General features: G+C 33.5%; 1 protein-coding gene and 1 pseudogene across 2 annotated transcripts; one reads left to right on the top strand and one right to left on the bottom strand.

Moving 5' to 3' along the window:
• Window positions 1–1533: 1533 nt before the first annotated feature.
• On the top strand, window positions 1534–7309 carry LOC110714586. Of its 2 annotated transcripts, none has more exons than XM_021893126.1 (6): window positions 1534–1866; window positions 2068–2942; window positions 3033–3091; window positions 4095–4223; window positions 6252–6387; window positions 6840–7309. In XM_021893126.1, the coding sequence occupies exons 2-6, from the start codon at window positions 2238–2240 to the stop codon at window positions 7149–7151; spliced, it is 1341 nt and encodes a 446-aa protein (XP_021748818.1). In that variant the 5' UTR covers window positions 1534–1866; window positions 2068–2237; the 3' UTR covers window positions 7152–7309. The 2 variants fall into 2 exon arrangements, with proteins under 2 accessions (XP_021748818.1, XP_021748819.1); XM_021893127.1 differs by having other exon boundaries at window positions 1534–1772.
• A 187-nt stretch (window positions 7310–7496) lies between these two features.
• On the bottom strand, window positions 7497–16064 carry LOC110714585 (annotated as a pseudogene).
• Window positions 16065–17566: the final 1502 nt, after the last annotated feature.

Consider the following 17566-nt stretch of genomic DNA (forward strand, 5'->3'; position numbering starts at 1 on the left):
TGACCATATATGGTTCCAAACGACATTATATGACACCGAGATGTATCCCATAGAGTTACGAGACTTTTCGACACCGGGCTCCGAAACCTTCAAAATTTCTCAAAAAACGTGGATTTTAGCCTTCATTTTTGGAATTTTTTGACTTTTTTTCGCCTGGAAATAAAAATTGTCGAAATGTTTACCATGGTCCCTATTGTATAATGTTAATGTGTTAATATACAACTTTTTTTTATAGTTGTATTGAAATCTCTTATGAATTATAGTTTGACTTTGTATACACTTGGTAATATAATATCTTGTATAATACAAAGTGTTTAATGTATATTTATCCTGAAAGTTCTTATGAATTTTAGTATGTGTGTTTTTACTTTCTATTAATTCTTTTTCAATTTGTATAATGTCTTGAATGCTACTCATATGTTGGCATGTACTTCTATGTTCTATAATACTAAACTAAGGGCATGTTCTCATTATTGACCGAAATAAGATGAACTGAACTTATTGATTAGTGATTTTTAACTACGGATTAATGATCTTTGATTATTTATTATTATATATATGTGTATATACAAATATACATATTAAAATATTTATAAAAAATACATAAAAAACATGGAACCCCAAAACATTTTTAAAAACATATACTACATTATTATTATTATTATTATTATTGTTGTAATATAAGCTTAAAAGTATGAAATTTGGCTTTAAGTCATTAGCAATATCATTAAACATAAACTTATTAGTGCTGAACTGAACTGAAAATAATCTAATGAGAACATATTTAATTTGAATGGAAATGATGTTAGTGTATGATTTATAAGGGGAAAAAAAAATACCGATACATTATTTCTTAAACAATAATATTGTGTAAGTCAATTCACATGCTATTAACTTGTGACTTTGCCCTCAAAAAAAAAAAAAAAAACTTGTGACGTTGGTCGTTCCTCAAAAAAAAAAAAAAAAAAAAAAAAAATTGTGATGTTGGTCGTTGAAGGATAGTTGTATAATAGAGAAGTTTCATTGTTTTTAATTTAATTTAATTTTAATTATTATTTTTTATATTTTAATAAAGATGGAATATGTAAAATTTGAGTATTTGACTCTTAAAAGAATTATGGTTAAAAGTTATGAAATACTCTTAAATAAAACTAACTGCCCACTCTCTTCCTTAAAATTTTCTTAAGATAGGAAAATCATTTGATATCAAGATTCTCTCTCAATCATTTGATACAATAAATATCAAATTCAACCCACTTAATTTGGTAGGCAAATCATGTGAGTAGTAAATAATGAATGCATTATTTATTTTGATTTGTTTTCCTTTTAATTTTTCATCATTATATAACGCATACATACCATCTTACTGGTAAATTAAACTCACTAATAATTATGTCAAAATTAAAATCAATGAACTTTTTTTAAAAAAACAAATAAAAAATTCTACTTGTATTTTCCTTTGGAAAAAGTAATTTGTTTTTTTCCCTCTTCTTTTCCCTCAACATTTTGTACTTAAAAAATGTTCTTATTTGCTTTTTTTGGTGTCATTAATTTGTAATTGTAGGCCATAATCTCCAGCTAACAATCAACACTGTTCAACTTTCAGGGTTCCAGAAAAAACCAAACTTATTAAACTACTAATAAGACCAATACCCAATCCTAGATTTGATTTGTCCACCTTCAAACTTCTTACCTTCCCTTCTCTGATACTTTGAATGATTGTTCAACTTCAAAAATTAAAGTCCAATATTCAATTTATAGCCCAATTCAAGGTTTGTTTCATAGCTCATCTGCAGCAGTTTTGAAGTTTGATTTTTTCTAGAAATCTTGTCTTTTCCTTTGTTTATTTCATAAGGAAATTTCCAGGTAAATCCTTCAAATTTTTGTTTATATATTAGATAGGTTGTATGTATAACACATCCTCAATTTGCTGCTTTCTTGCCTTTTGATTGAGTAATCTTATATAACCATTTTTATCTTTTGTTCAAATTCTAAACCCCAGTTGAAATTCAGACCTTTTTGCAATTAACTTGGCTATTATTTATATAAAGTAGTTGAATTTTGCAGAAATTTGAATACCCAATTGTTGTAACACCATATATGTTCAGTTCCATTGTGTAATTGATCAGTGTAATTATCGATTGAAGATGAGTTTCCGACATTGAGTAAATGTCAGTTGCCTTGGTTTCAAAAACTAGTTGATCAGTCGATGAAGATGTACTTTCAACATTGAGCAAATGTCACTTGCATGTTGTCTGCCTATAATTGAATGTGTATACTGTTTAGCTTGTGCTAGATGGGTCTGGAAGCGGTGTATATATGCCGCAGGCCATGAGAGTGAGGATTGGGGCCTTGCTACTGCTGAGGAATTTCAGCCTGTATCTCGGCTTTGTCGATATATTTTAGCTTTATATGAAGATGATCTTCGAAATCCCGTCTGGGCACCCCCAGGTGGATATAGAATGGACCCTGATTTGGTTGTCCTGAGAAAAGATTATGATGATACCGGGGGTCGGGTGACTCCTTACATAGTATATCTTGATCATGAGAATGCAGATGTAGTGCTGGTTGTTAGGGGGCTAACTATGGGGAGGGAGAGTGATCGTGCCATTCTATTCGATAATAAACTAGGGAGGGCACCGTTTGACGGCGGGTATGTTCATAATGGCCTTTTAAAGGCTGCTCAGTGGGTTTTTGATGAGGAGCATGAGGTGTTGAGGGATTTGCTTGAGAAGAATCCTACATATACGTTGACGTTTGCTGGTCATTCATTGGGTGCTGGAGTAGTCTCTTTGTTGGCACTTGTGGCTGTCCAAAATCTGGATATGTTGGGGAACATTGAGAGGAAGAGGATTAGATGTTATGCAATGGCTCCTCCAAGATGCATGTCCTTGAATTTGGCTGTCCGGTATGCAGATGTTGTCAATTCTGTCGTGCTTCAGGTACAACCATAGTTGTCTTTCCAGATTTACTCACTTGAATAGAATATTAAGAACTAAACCGCTTATCATGAAAGAATTTGTTGTAAACAGGACGATTTCTTACCCCGGACAACTGCTGATTTAGACGATGTTTTCAAATCACTAATCTGGTAATGATCTTATAATATGTTATCAGCTCCGTTAGTGGGTGAAATTTAGTATTGTTGTTCATAGTAGGTATAAGGTAATCTAGCCTTTGTATGCTTGTTGCAATAGCATGTTTGAATATTCAATTTGAAATATGTGTTATTGATTTAATATGTGCATTGCATTCATAAAGGTTGTCACATTTCCCAGTAATTGCTTCCAATAGATATACTTCGTATATGGTATTCGTTGGGTATTTGTGTCAGACACAGGTGTTTGTTTAACTGTTGTGCTGATGCACTAAGGTATTTGATGGAATGTTACCATGCTTTTGTTTAAAATAAAGCATCAAAGGTCCATACTCATGTCAAAGTTTGGGGATTTGACACTGGTATATGTGGTTAGAGGAAGAGTTTGAATGACAAAAATATCAATTAATTCCTTGAGCATGATGCTTAAAAAAACCCAGTTTTAAATTCAAGTGTGGTTCTTGTTCAGCAACTTTAAAATCAAATTTTCTCTAAGTGCTCTACGATAAAGAAATTTTTCACGGTGAAGAAAGTATGCTGAGCAGATACAGCTTTTAGCATTTAGGTGCTTTGCAACCGATTTGATGTATATGCTTTAATAACTGCTGATAATAAGGTAAGGTGCTTTGTTATATTTGGACCCTTGATGGTGAATTTTTATTTGGGATCTTAGATGGTCTTGAACTGCTACCAGAATGTTACTTTTAAGGATTCTTTTGAGTACTGGAAAACCACCTGTAGTCTAGGTTTCTTCTGTGGAATGCACTTGTCTGCATAGCCACAGCTAGTTTGCTTTCATTTATTAATTGCGCATCACAAACTGAAAACACTTTGTCATATGATTGTATGATGGCTTGCTTGATCTATATTTGGAATGTGAGCTCTTGTATCTAGATTTTGGTTTCCTGCTGGGTAATGGTTTTTTTTGTCTAACTCTAAACATATAGCCTTCAGCACATGCATACTTTTTAATCAAACTACCTCTGAACTTAAACAGTTTGCCGTGCTTATTGTGTGTTATGTGTTTAAAAGACACATGCATGATGGAGGAGAAGATGATAACAGATCCAAGGAGACTGTATGCACCAGGTCGCGTTTATCACATCGTGGAGAGAAAGCCCTTTAGGTATGCCTAGTGAAACTTCTTTATCACTCACCCTACTAATTTTGTATAGATGTACCAGGCCCTTTCTGATTTATGTTGTTTTACATCTTACAAACTATACTGAGCTAATGTCTGAAAATTCTCAAGTGCCTTTGTATTGGAATTTGTATAAAAATCCAAGGTTCTAGTGAATTTAATAAGCTAAGAAGCTGGCAGAAGCATTAGCATAGTTGTTCTTTATAGCTTTGTAATAGACTAACCTAAGGAAGGGCAATATTGGTAGTCTAGTATTATTAGGTTAGAGTCTTTAGCTTTAGTATAAATAGAGAGAGGGGAGAAAGGAGAAGGTAGGCAGAAATTTGTATTGAGGGAAACCTTAGAGAGTTATGGCCTAAAGCCATTGTTGGAGAGCTGTTAGCAAACTCACTATCAAAAGAGTAATAGCCTCAAGCTATTAAACCAAACCTTTTTTTTTTTTTTCTAATGTCAATTAATTTTAAAGCTTTCATTTTGTTATTTCTTCTTATCAATTCAATTTAATAAAAAATATTAAAAAAAAAATTCAGATTATTTAGTTAATCAAGAATTGTTCTTTTCTGTGAGTCCGGTCTGTGAAAATAAGTTCATTACAAAATTCCTTTATTTCTTAATATACAATGGGTTGGACTACAGCTAGTAGGGCTGCAATCTGAAGTCTAGCCAAGAGTTGGAGTTCTCTTATATCCTAATGTAGCCACTTGGAGCAGCTAAGCATTTAGTAGTGTTGTGCTCTGTGTAGTTGTAAGTTGTAACTGAATGAACTAACTTTTTCATGATTTTAATCCAGCTCCTAAACATGTTCTGTTAGTGGCAGCTTTTGATAAATAATGGCAAATACAAGGGATCAATATAAGTTTTAAAATTTTCAAATTATTGTTTGATTTATCAAATACGTAAAATTTGACCACTTAATTTCCTGGAGAGCAGACTTCAAGGATAAATATTGCTGCTATTTAATTGTTTTCTTAGCAAATGAGCTTTGCCTGAGTTTGAACCCGTTCATTAGTAAGTGTATTGGTTCATTTGCAGTCTAGCTGGAAGGAGGGACTGTGGACAGTTAAAGCTTAATCCCTAGTATTTGTATGCTCATGGAGGCTTGAGCCAAGTTACCTGCTCATCTGTCTAGCGATTATATAGGTAGTAAGTTTGTCTGGTGAAGAATTTTGTAGATTCATAGGCATCTCATGTCCTAGTGTTCATTCTATCTTGCATTGCATATGCATAACATTCATGACATGCATATGTTTCTGCCCATCTATATTTCATAATTCTAAAAACATTGTTTTGAAAAAAATAAGAGTAAGACCTTTGTGACTAGTTGCTTTCTATAAACCAGCAAAACAGAACAGACACGGAAAATTTAAACCATGAATTACATGTTTAGCGAGAATAAAAATAGGGATCCTGAAGAGTTCAAGGCCAAGGTTAACTAAAATTGGTGATAACAAAACATATTACATGATTATATTCTTGTGGCTGAAAGAAAGTGAGAACTCACCTTGTGTAGAGCAACTGCTCAATGCCAGACCTAACTATTAACTGGGTAATAAGAGGGTAATAAGATCATGCATTACATGAACATCTTCTGGGGGCTGTAAGCCTGTAAGGGAAAAGTTACTTGGTGTAACTTTTAAGAGCATTTGGTCTTGTCACAGTTTAAGGAGAGTGTACGGGAAGATCTTTAGTTCCTTAAAGCATAAGACAATTAATTATGCTATAGGGCATATGCTGTATTCTCTCTGGAATTACATTAATGACCTTCAAAACATATAAACTGAATTTTTAAAGCCTTTCTTTTGTGAAGGAAATAATGAACTTGTCTTTGATTGTTTGATTGGCTGTTCAGAAAAAAAAATACTTCTTTACCTGTCCATTGAATGAGATTGTTGAACCAGCTGCATGTGCTGCACATATCCCCCCCCCCCCCCCTCCTCCTCTCTGATCAAAGAAAGAAAGAAAAGATAGTAAATGAATGCCTTTTTTCTAAATCATATTGTTTTTGGGTTATAGATTTCAAAGATTTCCTCCAGTAGTGAGAACAGCAGTTCCTGTTGATGGAAGATTTGAGCACATCATTTTATCCTGTAATGCAATTTCAGACCATGGAATCATTTGGATTGAAAGAGAATCCCAAATTGCTCTTGATGTAAGTCTTTTAATTCATAGTAGTGGCACCTTTACAGTTAGCTGATGTAACAGACCACCTCAATTGTTATCTTTCTTGTCATGGATATTACATGCAGTGATACCATGGAATTTTGTAAAATATTTTTTCTTTTTTTTTCGGTGGAATGAATTTTCCTCAGGAAATGTGAGGCAGTATAATTTGTTATATGTTTCTGATGGTAATTGAAATCTTTGCCGCTGTATGGGAAACTTGTCAATTTTGATGGCTCTAATGGAATAACCTTTTGCTTCAGTGTTGAGATTTTATTTTTGATCTACTTAAATGAAGTGCGTATGTATAAGTTAATTTTACTACATCTATTTGTGGACGGTGTGTTTATATGTAAGAAAATGTCTCAGCTTTCACGATCATATCTTATTGAATCTTATTTTGGAGCGTCTTTATTAAACTCTTGTTTTTCTCAATTACAGTTGATGATGGAAAATGATCATGTCATGGAGATTCCACCGAACCAAAGGATGGAACGACAAGAGAAACTCGCAAGAGAACATATACTGGAGTATAGACAAGCCCTTGAAAGGGCTGTCGCCTTGGATGTTCCTCACTCCTTCCCACCTTCGCCTTACGGAACCTTCAATAATCATCCTGAGTCGGGGGAAGGATCGGATAAATTAAGTGTAGAAGGATCATCGTCATCATCCAAGAAGAGGAGAGAGAGCTGGGGTGATTTCATTGGTCGACTTTTTGACAAAGATGAGTCAGGCCATATGGTACTTAAATAGTACAGTATGTTATACAATGCAAATTGCAGAAACCACAATTGAATATTGCTTGGCTATCAGTCTGTCACATTCTTTTATTATTCATAGCTCATTACATTGTACATCAGAACATTTCCTTCAATATTAGTAAAAGGGATCATTCTTTTATCTGTTTAAAAGTTACTGTGGTCACTCTTCATCTCATTTTTGGCATTCACTTTCATTTAGCCAACATCTCAGTGCGGCTCTTTGCTGCCTGGGATTTAAAACTAACTTAAAACTGTCACGCTGCAAATCGAGACTGTGATGTCTAAGATCATAAATCAGACAAACGATACTAGTACTGTGCCATGACTGCCATCAATGTTATTGTCTCACTTTGGAGAATTAACTTAATAATGTACTCCATAGAATGGAGCAGGCTTACAGATGTTCGAAATACAGAGAGCATTTTTGGATTGCAAATTTGCAATAAAAAATAAATGCACCTTGAAAACAATATATTAGTATAACTTAAAACTGTCAAGGTGCAAAGCAAAGGGCTCTCAAAGCTAACTTTACAACCAGGTTTTCTACTAATCAAATCATGTACATGAAGCTTGCCTGACATTTACACCAAGGAAATCACCTATCCAATTTGTAACTACACCAAAACTGCATGGCTTTGCCAGCCGCTGCAGAAGAATCGTACTATTAATCTTCAATTATACCTGGGGGTCAAGAACTGCTTCTCCTGGAATAAATACATACTATCCCATATTATATATTGACATTGATTAAAAATGAAACATTGCGGAACACTTGTATATTTTGGGCTTCATTTGAAAAATCCTCATATTTTGCTAATTTTCTTAAAAACACTTGAGTGAACTAAGCGACTTCCCATAAAGATTAAATCCCAGTACAGTTAAATTTTGTCTGTAAAAGAGAGTAAATTTGAAAGTGTACCAAATGACAATTTCTCGTGAATTTGGCCATGAATATAGTAAAGAATTTATGAACAAATTACGATTATAACCTGACCTAGTTGAGGCATTAATGGCAGGAAAGAAAAGGGGAAGATATGCTAAAACAGGTGTCTCACCATGCATTTTCTTGACAAATCTTTCAAATTCCATAAGATTGTGCCTTTCCATGAGTTGGAGGCTAAGTCTGTGGTATGTAAATGATAACAAGTGACGACCATCAGGATCATTGAAGGGCTTTGCATTTTCAAGTATTTTGTTATATACTTCTCTACTATGACAAGGAACAGAGTTTTCACTGGCAACTGGAATGTTAACATCCCATGCAGCATTCAGAACCTGCAATTAAAGAGTAAAACTTGATCAGTAAAATCTGAAGCCCTAACTGATTTGACTTTGTTGGAGGAAAAAAATCGCAAATAATGATGTAATCTTATGCTTACTTGCCAAGCCAGCCCTTCAGGATCTGCTAGTGCTTCAGAAGAATCCTGAAGCTGATCCAACAAGCCCACTTCTGCAGTTGTGAAGGTCACAGCAGCTCCATGTTTTTTTAACATGGACATTACTGCAGCATAACCATCACGATTACATGGGTTGTAGAATCCAGCGGTTAATTCAGCTGCATGACTTGTAGTCTTGTACCACCAATGTATCCCTGATAGCTGCTCAGAAATTAGAGTTAAAACATCAGCATGTTAACAAATTCTGAAGTGGGGGAACACTGAGATAAAAATCAGAATCAAGCACATAATTTCTGAATGTGCAAACTTTTCTTATTCCCCCCTTTTCAGTAACTTTATATCCAGCATCAACAGCTGAAACCAGCTCCAACTAGGACAAGAAATAGTGATGTGGGAGAGAGGAGACAGATTAAATAACTTGGAATAAGTAAATATCATTATTATTAATGAAAATCTAGTCTTTGCAAGGTATGAGATGAACTGGTAGAGACAGCAGTTATTGAAGGTCTCTCTCTTTTTCAGGATTCTGCGATAGAAGTAATTACTCAATGGTTGGAAAGGGGCTTCATTATCAGGGTAGGGGAGAAAATCTTATCAAGTCATGCATCTATTCCATCCATTTCAGGCCTGTTCAAAGAACCTGCACTCTGCAGCATAGCAAAGAGAATATAAAGAACAATGTGGTTTGTGTGAATATCTAGTGGCAGGCTTTGAAAAGAAGCCCAACTGGGAGGCCACAGGACTTAGAAAGGCAGTGATATGGGTATTAATTTCCTACACATAACCTTAGTGGTGATGTAACTGTGGAAGTATGCCCTTAGCGCATATGGGTTAAGGTTAACTAACAACAATGAGCTTAAGCAGAAATGCAGAATGGCAGGAATGCAGGGGCGAACTCGAAAGCTCCCTATCATTCAGTGGATACAAAGATGGGCTGTGAAATAATGAAGTCCAAGAATTCCATAGCCTTTTTAAACAATTGGGAGGTGGGGTCGTGGCCTCGTGGGGGGTCAAACCAAAGGGGAAAAACTGAAGATATATCACTTGAAAAGTTCTTCAAGAAATGTACTACCTCTGTTAACTTTTATTTGCAACTTTGGAATATTTTATATCTTACAAATAATGTCCCAAAGTTGCAACTAAAAGTTAACAGAGCTAGTATATAAGTTTTCTTGCAAACAATATTGGCGATAAAAAAACTATGTTAGAAACTTACAACAGATGCACCTTTAAAGTTGACATTCATCAGCCCATTTTTGGTCCAACCACAATGATTAAGTAGCAAGATCAACCCACCTTTACAGCAATGCAGGTTCCCTCAAAAGCCAACTTGGCCAAAGAAAGTATCCGGTCACCATGGTCAACTAAGACTTGAGAGTACCAATTAAGAAAGAACCTGCCATAATAGCCATCATATTCACCCCCATCACAAAAAAATCCAGTCTCATGGGGCGTGAATTGTAAAAACCAGCATTAGTTGGCCCTTTAGCCCAAAATGAATGTCCTCTGGCTTCAGCTGCCTTTCGTAAGCTTTTCAACATATACTGATCATAACACTGCCAAACAGGACAAAGAAGTCAGTGAAATTGCATGCATATACATCATATGATGCTATACACAGAGATAAGGTGTTATATTACCATTAAAAACATCAGAATTTGATATAGAAAAATGCAGTTGCAGTAAAATAGAGAAAGTAATTAAACATATACTGCTCAAGCAATAAAGACAAGAGAACCAATATGCGCACAGGAACAAAACTTGACAAGACATTCCACAAGATTGAAAAAGTTAATTGACTATAACCTGGAATTCTCCGAGGCCAGGGTATCTCCAACCGTGCTTAACTGGGAAAGAGGGGTACCTCAAATCGCCACATGGACCAAGTCCAACTTCAATCATGGAAATAATACCATCTTCAAAGTATTCATCAAACTCTATCCGGAAGCTTCGCATGAAATCAAAGTAGACCTGAATCAATTTAAAACAGGATGAAACATAGCGAATATCTAAATTACATGATTTTATCATAGCTATGTTAAACACGGCAGTTTGAATTCTGCTGAGGAAGCATTAATAGACCCAGTTCTATTTTGAGTTCTCTCTTCTGGAAAACATGACATGTGGAAGAGGGATTGTAAGTAGGAAATAAGAAATGGGGTGGTGGAGGGGGCTGTTCCAGTAAATAGAGAAAGATCATCATATTAGAAAGATTAAACGGCAATACTTTGTCAGCAAAGGGTTCCCCAAACTTGCTAGCAGACTCAATTACAAACTGTTAATTTATCCACAATATGACCAGGTTGTTAAACAAGAAAATATACCTCAAAAGCTGTTCGACCTTTCAGCACTCGCTCTTTATCAATTCCCCATGAAAGACACTCAGGATTTCTTCGTCCCTCTTTATCAGTGAAATATATGTCAGGGTTACTACGACCAATCTCTGCTACCCAAAGGGGAAAAGGAATACAAACATCATCGCGAAAGTTGCCTCCACATTCATGAAATGACATCACAACCTGCGCTATCCAAACAGCTTTCTAACCTCAATAGGTAGTATTACAGGCTATAAGCTAACTATCAAGCATGTACAAAACAATTTCAAGGACTGTCATTTTGACTCATTTCTACTATAAACTTATAATTAAGTTTTTTTGGGACTCCAATAAAATGTTGAATATTTGACAGTTCACAAAAATTCGTTTGGTCCTGTCCTAGCATGCCGAAACAAGTAATCGATGAAACAGTGAAACAGACACATAGAACTCTTAAGGCTATCAGCTTTACCTGTAATTTAAGTTTGAGATCTTTTACTATTTGAAAGAGCCTTTTGTAACCATTCCAATTATACTCCTGCGCAGCATGAGCTTCCACTATCCCCCACCAACAGTCAACTGCAACACCATCAACATTAATTGATTTTAGAATCCTCAGCTGCTTCAGCACCCCATTAGGATCAGTAAGCTCACATTTCATATTTATGATTCCCAACTGCACCAATTAGCATAGACATCACATATGGATTTAAGCATCTAAGAGAACTTAAAGTCACAAAAACTAGATCCTGTTCATTTTTGCTAAAGATAGCTGTCAGGAGTCGAGATATATACTATTGTACAACCTACAAATATTTTTGACAAAGGTATTGACAGTAATTCAATTTATAGTTAGCACAGATACTAATAAATATAAAAAATTAAAAACTCACAGGTAGCATCACATAAACTGGTATATATGGAGTGCCTGCAAAGTCATGCTCATGCAACCTTGAGGAGGGATCAACCACCTATCATTTTAAAGAGTTAATCAGGATTATCAGTATAAGCAGCACAAAGCAATCAAGGTAATATCTAGATCCATCCAGCAATTAACATGCCTTTACTTTTTTCTAAAAAAAAAAGGTAAACTGTGTTCTGTCACCATTAAGAAAGCAGTTACTATCATAACCAGGGATTAAAAAGAGATTATCTAGATGAAAAAAGGATGGGATCATGCACCTTATGGTTGAAAGAGGGGGAGGGAAATCGGGGGATTGGGGGGAGGGGGGGGGGAGCTGTGGAGGAGAAAAAAGGATTAGATAGTGAACCTGTTTGTTACAAATGGTATCCACAGAGCTAATAAGAGGATGATTGTCTATTCGTTCTCCCCTACTACCTCCTGTGGAGGATGCATGGGTATGTGAACCGGAAGATACGTCATAAGGAGAAGCGGTGTGCCCAAAAACCTCTTTCATTTGACCGGTATTATATTCCACAGAGTTTTGATAGCTAGGGCATACACCTTTGACGGAAGTAACCTGAGTCTGTTGAGGCAAAACTTGTGATGAGGGGATGGTAGTTGGCACTGGAGAATCATCAGACGGTCTTGAGCCCTAGATGAGTTAGATAATTTTTTCATTTTTAGATATTCATTTAAAAAAAAAAAAGTCACTTTCACTTTACACATGTGCTATTAAGCATAATCGAAGGGACATACATAGCAACTAACAGATTACAGCAGCGAGAAAGTAAGAAAACAGCATATCAGAGAAGAAAAATTCAACTTGGTGGAAGAAAAATACTGACAAGGAATGGCAAGTAAAAAGGAATAAGAAGAGGGAAACCAAACAAGAAGTTGTACCACCTCTAAATTCTCCCAGTTTTTCAGCTCTAAAAAGCTTAATGTCCTTCAGGACAAGAGCTGGCTGACTACAATTCCACTATTCAGTTAGATTGGCCGCTCATTTAAGGACACGTTCATCAAATCAAGACTGCAACCGTGAGAGACTACTTTTTTTTTTTGGGCAAAATTGCTAAACATGTCATCTTACCAAATTAGGGCCTGTTCCGATTGACTGAACTCAGCTGAACTGAACTGAACTTATTAATTAGTGATTTTTAACTACGGATTAGTGATCTTTGATTATTTATTGATTATTTATTACTATACATATGTGTATATACAAATGTACATATTAAAATATTTACGAAAAATATATTATATAATTATAATTATAAAATGTATGGAAAATATATTATAAAATGTATGGAAAATATATTAAAAACTTGAAACCTCTAAACAATTTAAACACATATACTATTTAATTTAAAAATAAAATAGTATTAGGACAAAAGAACATAAAACACTTACATGTATCTAATCCATTTAAACAAATTTTAAGTTGTGTAGTACTCTAATTTTCTCAATGAGATTAACATTAGAAATATGTATCAAAAAAATAGAACCATTTGAACAATGAATTGTATCATTATTATTATTATTATTATTATTATTATTATTATTATTTATTGATTATTATTAGTAATAGTATTATTATTATTGTTATTATTATTATTATTATTTATTGATTATTATTATTAGTATTATTATTTCAATTATTATTGTTATTATTATTATTATTATTTTTTTTTTTTGAAAACATTATTATTATTATTATTATTATTATTATTATTATTATTATTATTATTATTATTGTTGTTGTTTTTGTCGTTGTTGTCGTTGTAATAAGAGCTTAAAAGAATGAAATTTGGCTTTATATCATTAGCAATATCAATAGACATAAATTAAGAGCTGAGCTGAACTAAACTGAATTTCAACGGAACAGAACAGGCCCTTAGTATAGAAAGGATCAATTTATTTTCGATTATGTGTAAATCAATATGTAGTTATTAGAATATTTCATACATGTTAACTCCCGTAAGCCAATAAGGGCTTACTTAGGAAGACTCTTTTGTAATTATTACAGCTGAATATGATAATCTATTCAAGAATTCCTTAATAGAATGTCCAAATACTAAGATAATATCTAAAACTCAAAATCTTACGATCATGCTCTACTATGATACACAAACAGATCCAGCAACATAGCATATGCAATATTTCCATAAACTAAGAGCCAACTAGACATAACATCAATGTACAACAAACATCAATGCATAAGGAGACTTTGAAGTACCTGAGACTGTGAAGGAAATGTGGTACCATCTGGAAGCACAACCCAGCCAGCTTCCCTTGCCAAAGCCGCAATTACATCATTTATATCAGCCCTGACCCTAAGATTGTAATTCCCATGGCGTCGAAGTCCAGCCAAGATCCTTGCAGTAATGGCTCTCCTATGCCGCTCCCGCAGCTTTGTTCTCTCTTTCTCCTCTAATGGCCTCGGCCTTTTAGCAACCCCTCCATGGTTGATCTGCTGTTCTTGGATCTGGGAGTGATACTGAAACTGACTGTCACTGCTGCTTGTAGTGATTCCTCCATCCATATTGACTATCATGGAAGCTTCCATGTTTTTACCTTCTTCGTCATCATCTTCTTCCTTTGAATCCATGTCCATTTCTTCCTCATCATCATCTTCACTAGTTCCAATCAGCTTATGCATACCCGTTGCCTCATTCATCTTATTAAAAATTAGGTACTATACAACCATTTGGACGAGACAACTAGCCATATCAATGAATATTTTTTCTCTGTCACCCAGCATTGCAATGTAAACTCGATAATTTATGCTGCTCTAGGCTCCAGAATAATTAAGTTTTTCCTTTCTAGGCAACCTACAAACGAAACATACGTTGGCATACTTTATCAATACCCTTTCTCCTCACAAAAGTTTGAACATACAGTGAAATAATATATTTCACCATGGTCTCATTCCCCTCACATAAACTCGAACAAACGATAACATAACATACTTCATCAAGGTCACCTCTCCTCTCACAAAAAGCTCGAACTATATGATGACATAATTCAACAAGATCATGCTATTACAACACAAGCTTGGATGCAAGAGAAACAATAATTAAGTATCAAATTATCAAATTTTAGCAAGAAATTTACCCCCACTATTTATACAAAAATTAAAATTCCTAAATCAAATGTCTTTTTTTTTTTTTTCCATAATCTTTCAGGGTATTTCGCTAATACCATAGTTGAAACTAACTACTTATTCAACTTATTAAGCTAAATTAACAATAATAATCTCACATTACAACATCCAAATTCCAAGAATTCACATAATACTCAAATGAAAAAAAGGTACTCAGTAGTATTTTTGGATAATTCAATATCATAAAGTAATTCTCCCCTAATCCTGAATTATATAAGAAATAATAATTATACAATTTCAACTTACAAAAAAAAAGCACCCACATTTTCCAAAATTAATAACAGAAATTGAAACCCTAAGAAAATTGACAAAAGTGAGAAAAAAAGTGACAAAAAGGGGCATACCGGAGAAACGACGACGTTTAAAGACATCGGTAACGGAAGACTGACAGTCGGAGAGGATAATTCGGGAATTCCCGGGAGAAATGAGGGTGATTCCGGCAAGAATTCCGGCGAGAGAAAAATAGTTGGAAGAGTTGAAACGTGCGAGCATGTGAAGGAGGTAAGAGTTAACACGCGTGGATAAGAGTGAAGCGTGTTAAGGACGAATATTGTCACGGGTTTGGCATTGGCACATGACTGTTCTGCTGCCCACATCCAACGGCGTGACGGACCACCCACTACACGTGCCTTAAATTTTATTTGGGTTTTTCTAAGAAACTTCTTCAATGTCTAAGTTGTGCCAATGATTTTTCAAACGTCTAAGATGTGCCCTCAACCTCACTAATTTTTATTAACAATAATTTTTGACGTTAACAATAACCTTTTTTTTATTATTTTATTTTCTGATTTTTAATTTTTTTTTTAAAGCGTTAAACCAATAAGAACGGGATACGTGTCAAATTAATAATGTCACAATATCATTATTGATAAAATAACTTAACTTTCGTTAATGGATATGACTGTCAAAGGGTATTGTTAATAAAAAATCGTGAGTAGAGGACACAACTTATAACTTTGAAAAAGCATGGGTACAGGTTAGAAACCGAAGAACTTGGGGGGCATAGATTAGAAAAATCCATTTTATTTTCAAATTGTTCAGGTAAAGTCGTAAAGGTGATGATTAATAAAACTTTGTAATAGCATATCTAATTGTAAGCTAAAGCTTATCATGTCACATATAATTTCGAGCAAAACCACTTTGTAGCTATTTTATGCCCCAACGACCCCAATGGTTACTTACTAGCTTGCTATTAAAATAAGGTTGACTTTCTCAATTAACATTATTAATTTAATAATTTTAATATATTAATCTGCAAAAAAATTTGGAAACTTTTTTCTCAAGCAAAGTAGCTTATTTAAGCTAATTAGCTGATCAAGTTAATTTTATTTTTTAACTCTAATGGTCAACCTAGTAACTAGAGAATTTTGAAAATTACAAGCAAGTCCATAGTTATAACTATTGAAGTTGCTCTAAGATCGTAAGAGTACAAATGGAGTCGAATTGAAGTTATCATGTGGTTGTGGTTGTTTTATTGCTGCGATAATTATATACCTTCTTTTAGACAAGATTAAAGCAATAATCGTGGCTAAAATAGTCTTAAATTACGAGACTAAAGAGGTATTTATAGTTTTCCTGATTCCGTACTGGATTGACTTGGATAAGAATGTATCTCAGATCAACCTATTTGAAACATAAAAATTAGACTCCTTGAAATTCAAATAACGGTTTAAAATGAATGAATGAATTATTATTATTATTATTATTATTATTATTATTAAATAAATAAATAAATTTAATAATAATAATAATAAATAAATAAATAAATAAATAAATAAATAAATAATAATAATAATAATAATAATAACAATAATAATAATAATAAAGTGTATGTGACAAATCAATCTATATAATCTAATCGAATATATATAATTAAAGAAGGCATTTTCCGAGAGCATTCGGCGTGGCACATAATTAAGCAAAGGTATTATTTTGACTAATTAAAAATTAGATTTCTATTTTATTTTTTATATTAAAAAATTCACTTTTCACCTAAGCAAAAGTGACGAATGAGATTTGAAATTTTAACACATAGGTAAAAACAACGAATAGTGATTTATAAGGACTTAATTTAGTTATAGAACTAAAAACAGTATTTATTTTAGAATTAAAAAATTCACTTTCCATGTTTAAATGTATATTTGTGATTATGGCTTACAATGTGTTTACTTGGAATGTTTAATGATTATATGTTTATGTTTTGTTCATTGAATTTTGTTTTTACATGCAGATCTAATTTAATAAGAGAATTATATTCGGGCAAAAATAATTGGAAAACCAAAGTACAAAGAGGGTATTATATTTGTATAAATCGTTTACATTTATTAAATTGTTTATAAACCTTTTTAGTTTTTATTAATTAATTTTATGATTAATTTTTTTTTTTTTTTTTTTTGTGATTTAGGTAGCTTAATCAAGTCATCAAATTAAATTAAATTTTATTTTTAATTACAGGGTGATTACGTCTATGCCTCATTTAAATCCAACTTTGTACAATTTCGTCCATAATTAATTGAAATAAAAGTTTGCACCATTAAATACTTTTCAACTATCACAAATAAGAAGCGAGCGACGATTAAGGGATGATTGATAGCAGAAAGTTGAAGTCTACTAAGAGCAAACCTGCCA

This window comes from Chenopodium quinoa, unplaced genomic scaffold (assembly GCF_001683475.1).
Source record: "Chenopodium quinoa cultivar QQ74 unplaced genomic scaffold, ASM168347v1, whole genome shotgun sequence".
NCBI classification, from domain to species: domain Eukaryota; kingdom Viridiplantae; phylum Streptophyta; class Magnoliopsida; order Caryophyllales; family Amaranthaceae; genus Chenopodium; species Chenopodium quinoa.

Bases quoted from the DNA above. Each gene is read 5' to 3' on its own strand.
- LOC110714586 (XM_021893126.1), top strand. From the start codon at position 2,238: ATGTCACTTGCATGTTGTCTGCCTATAATTGAATGTGTATACTGTTTA. The intron at 4,224-6,251 runs GTATGCCTAGTG...TTTGGGTTATAG, and splicing joins GTGGAGAGAAAGCCCTTTAG to ATTTCAAAGATTTCCTCCAG. The intron at 6,388-6,839 runs GTAAGTCTTTTA...TCTCAATTACAG, and splicing joins AATCCCAAATTGCTCTTGAT to TTGATGATGGAAAATGATCA.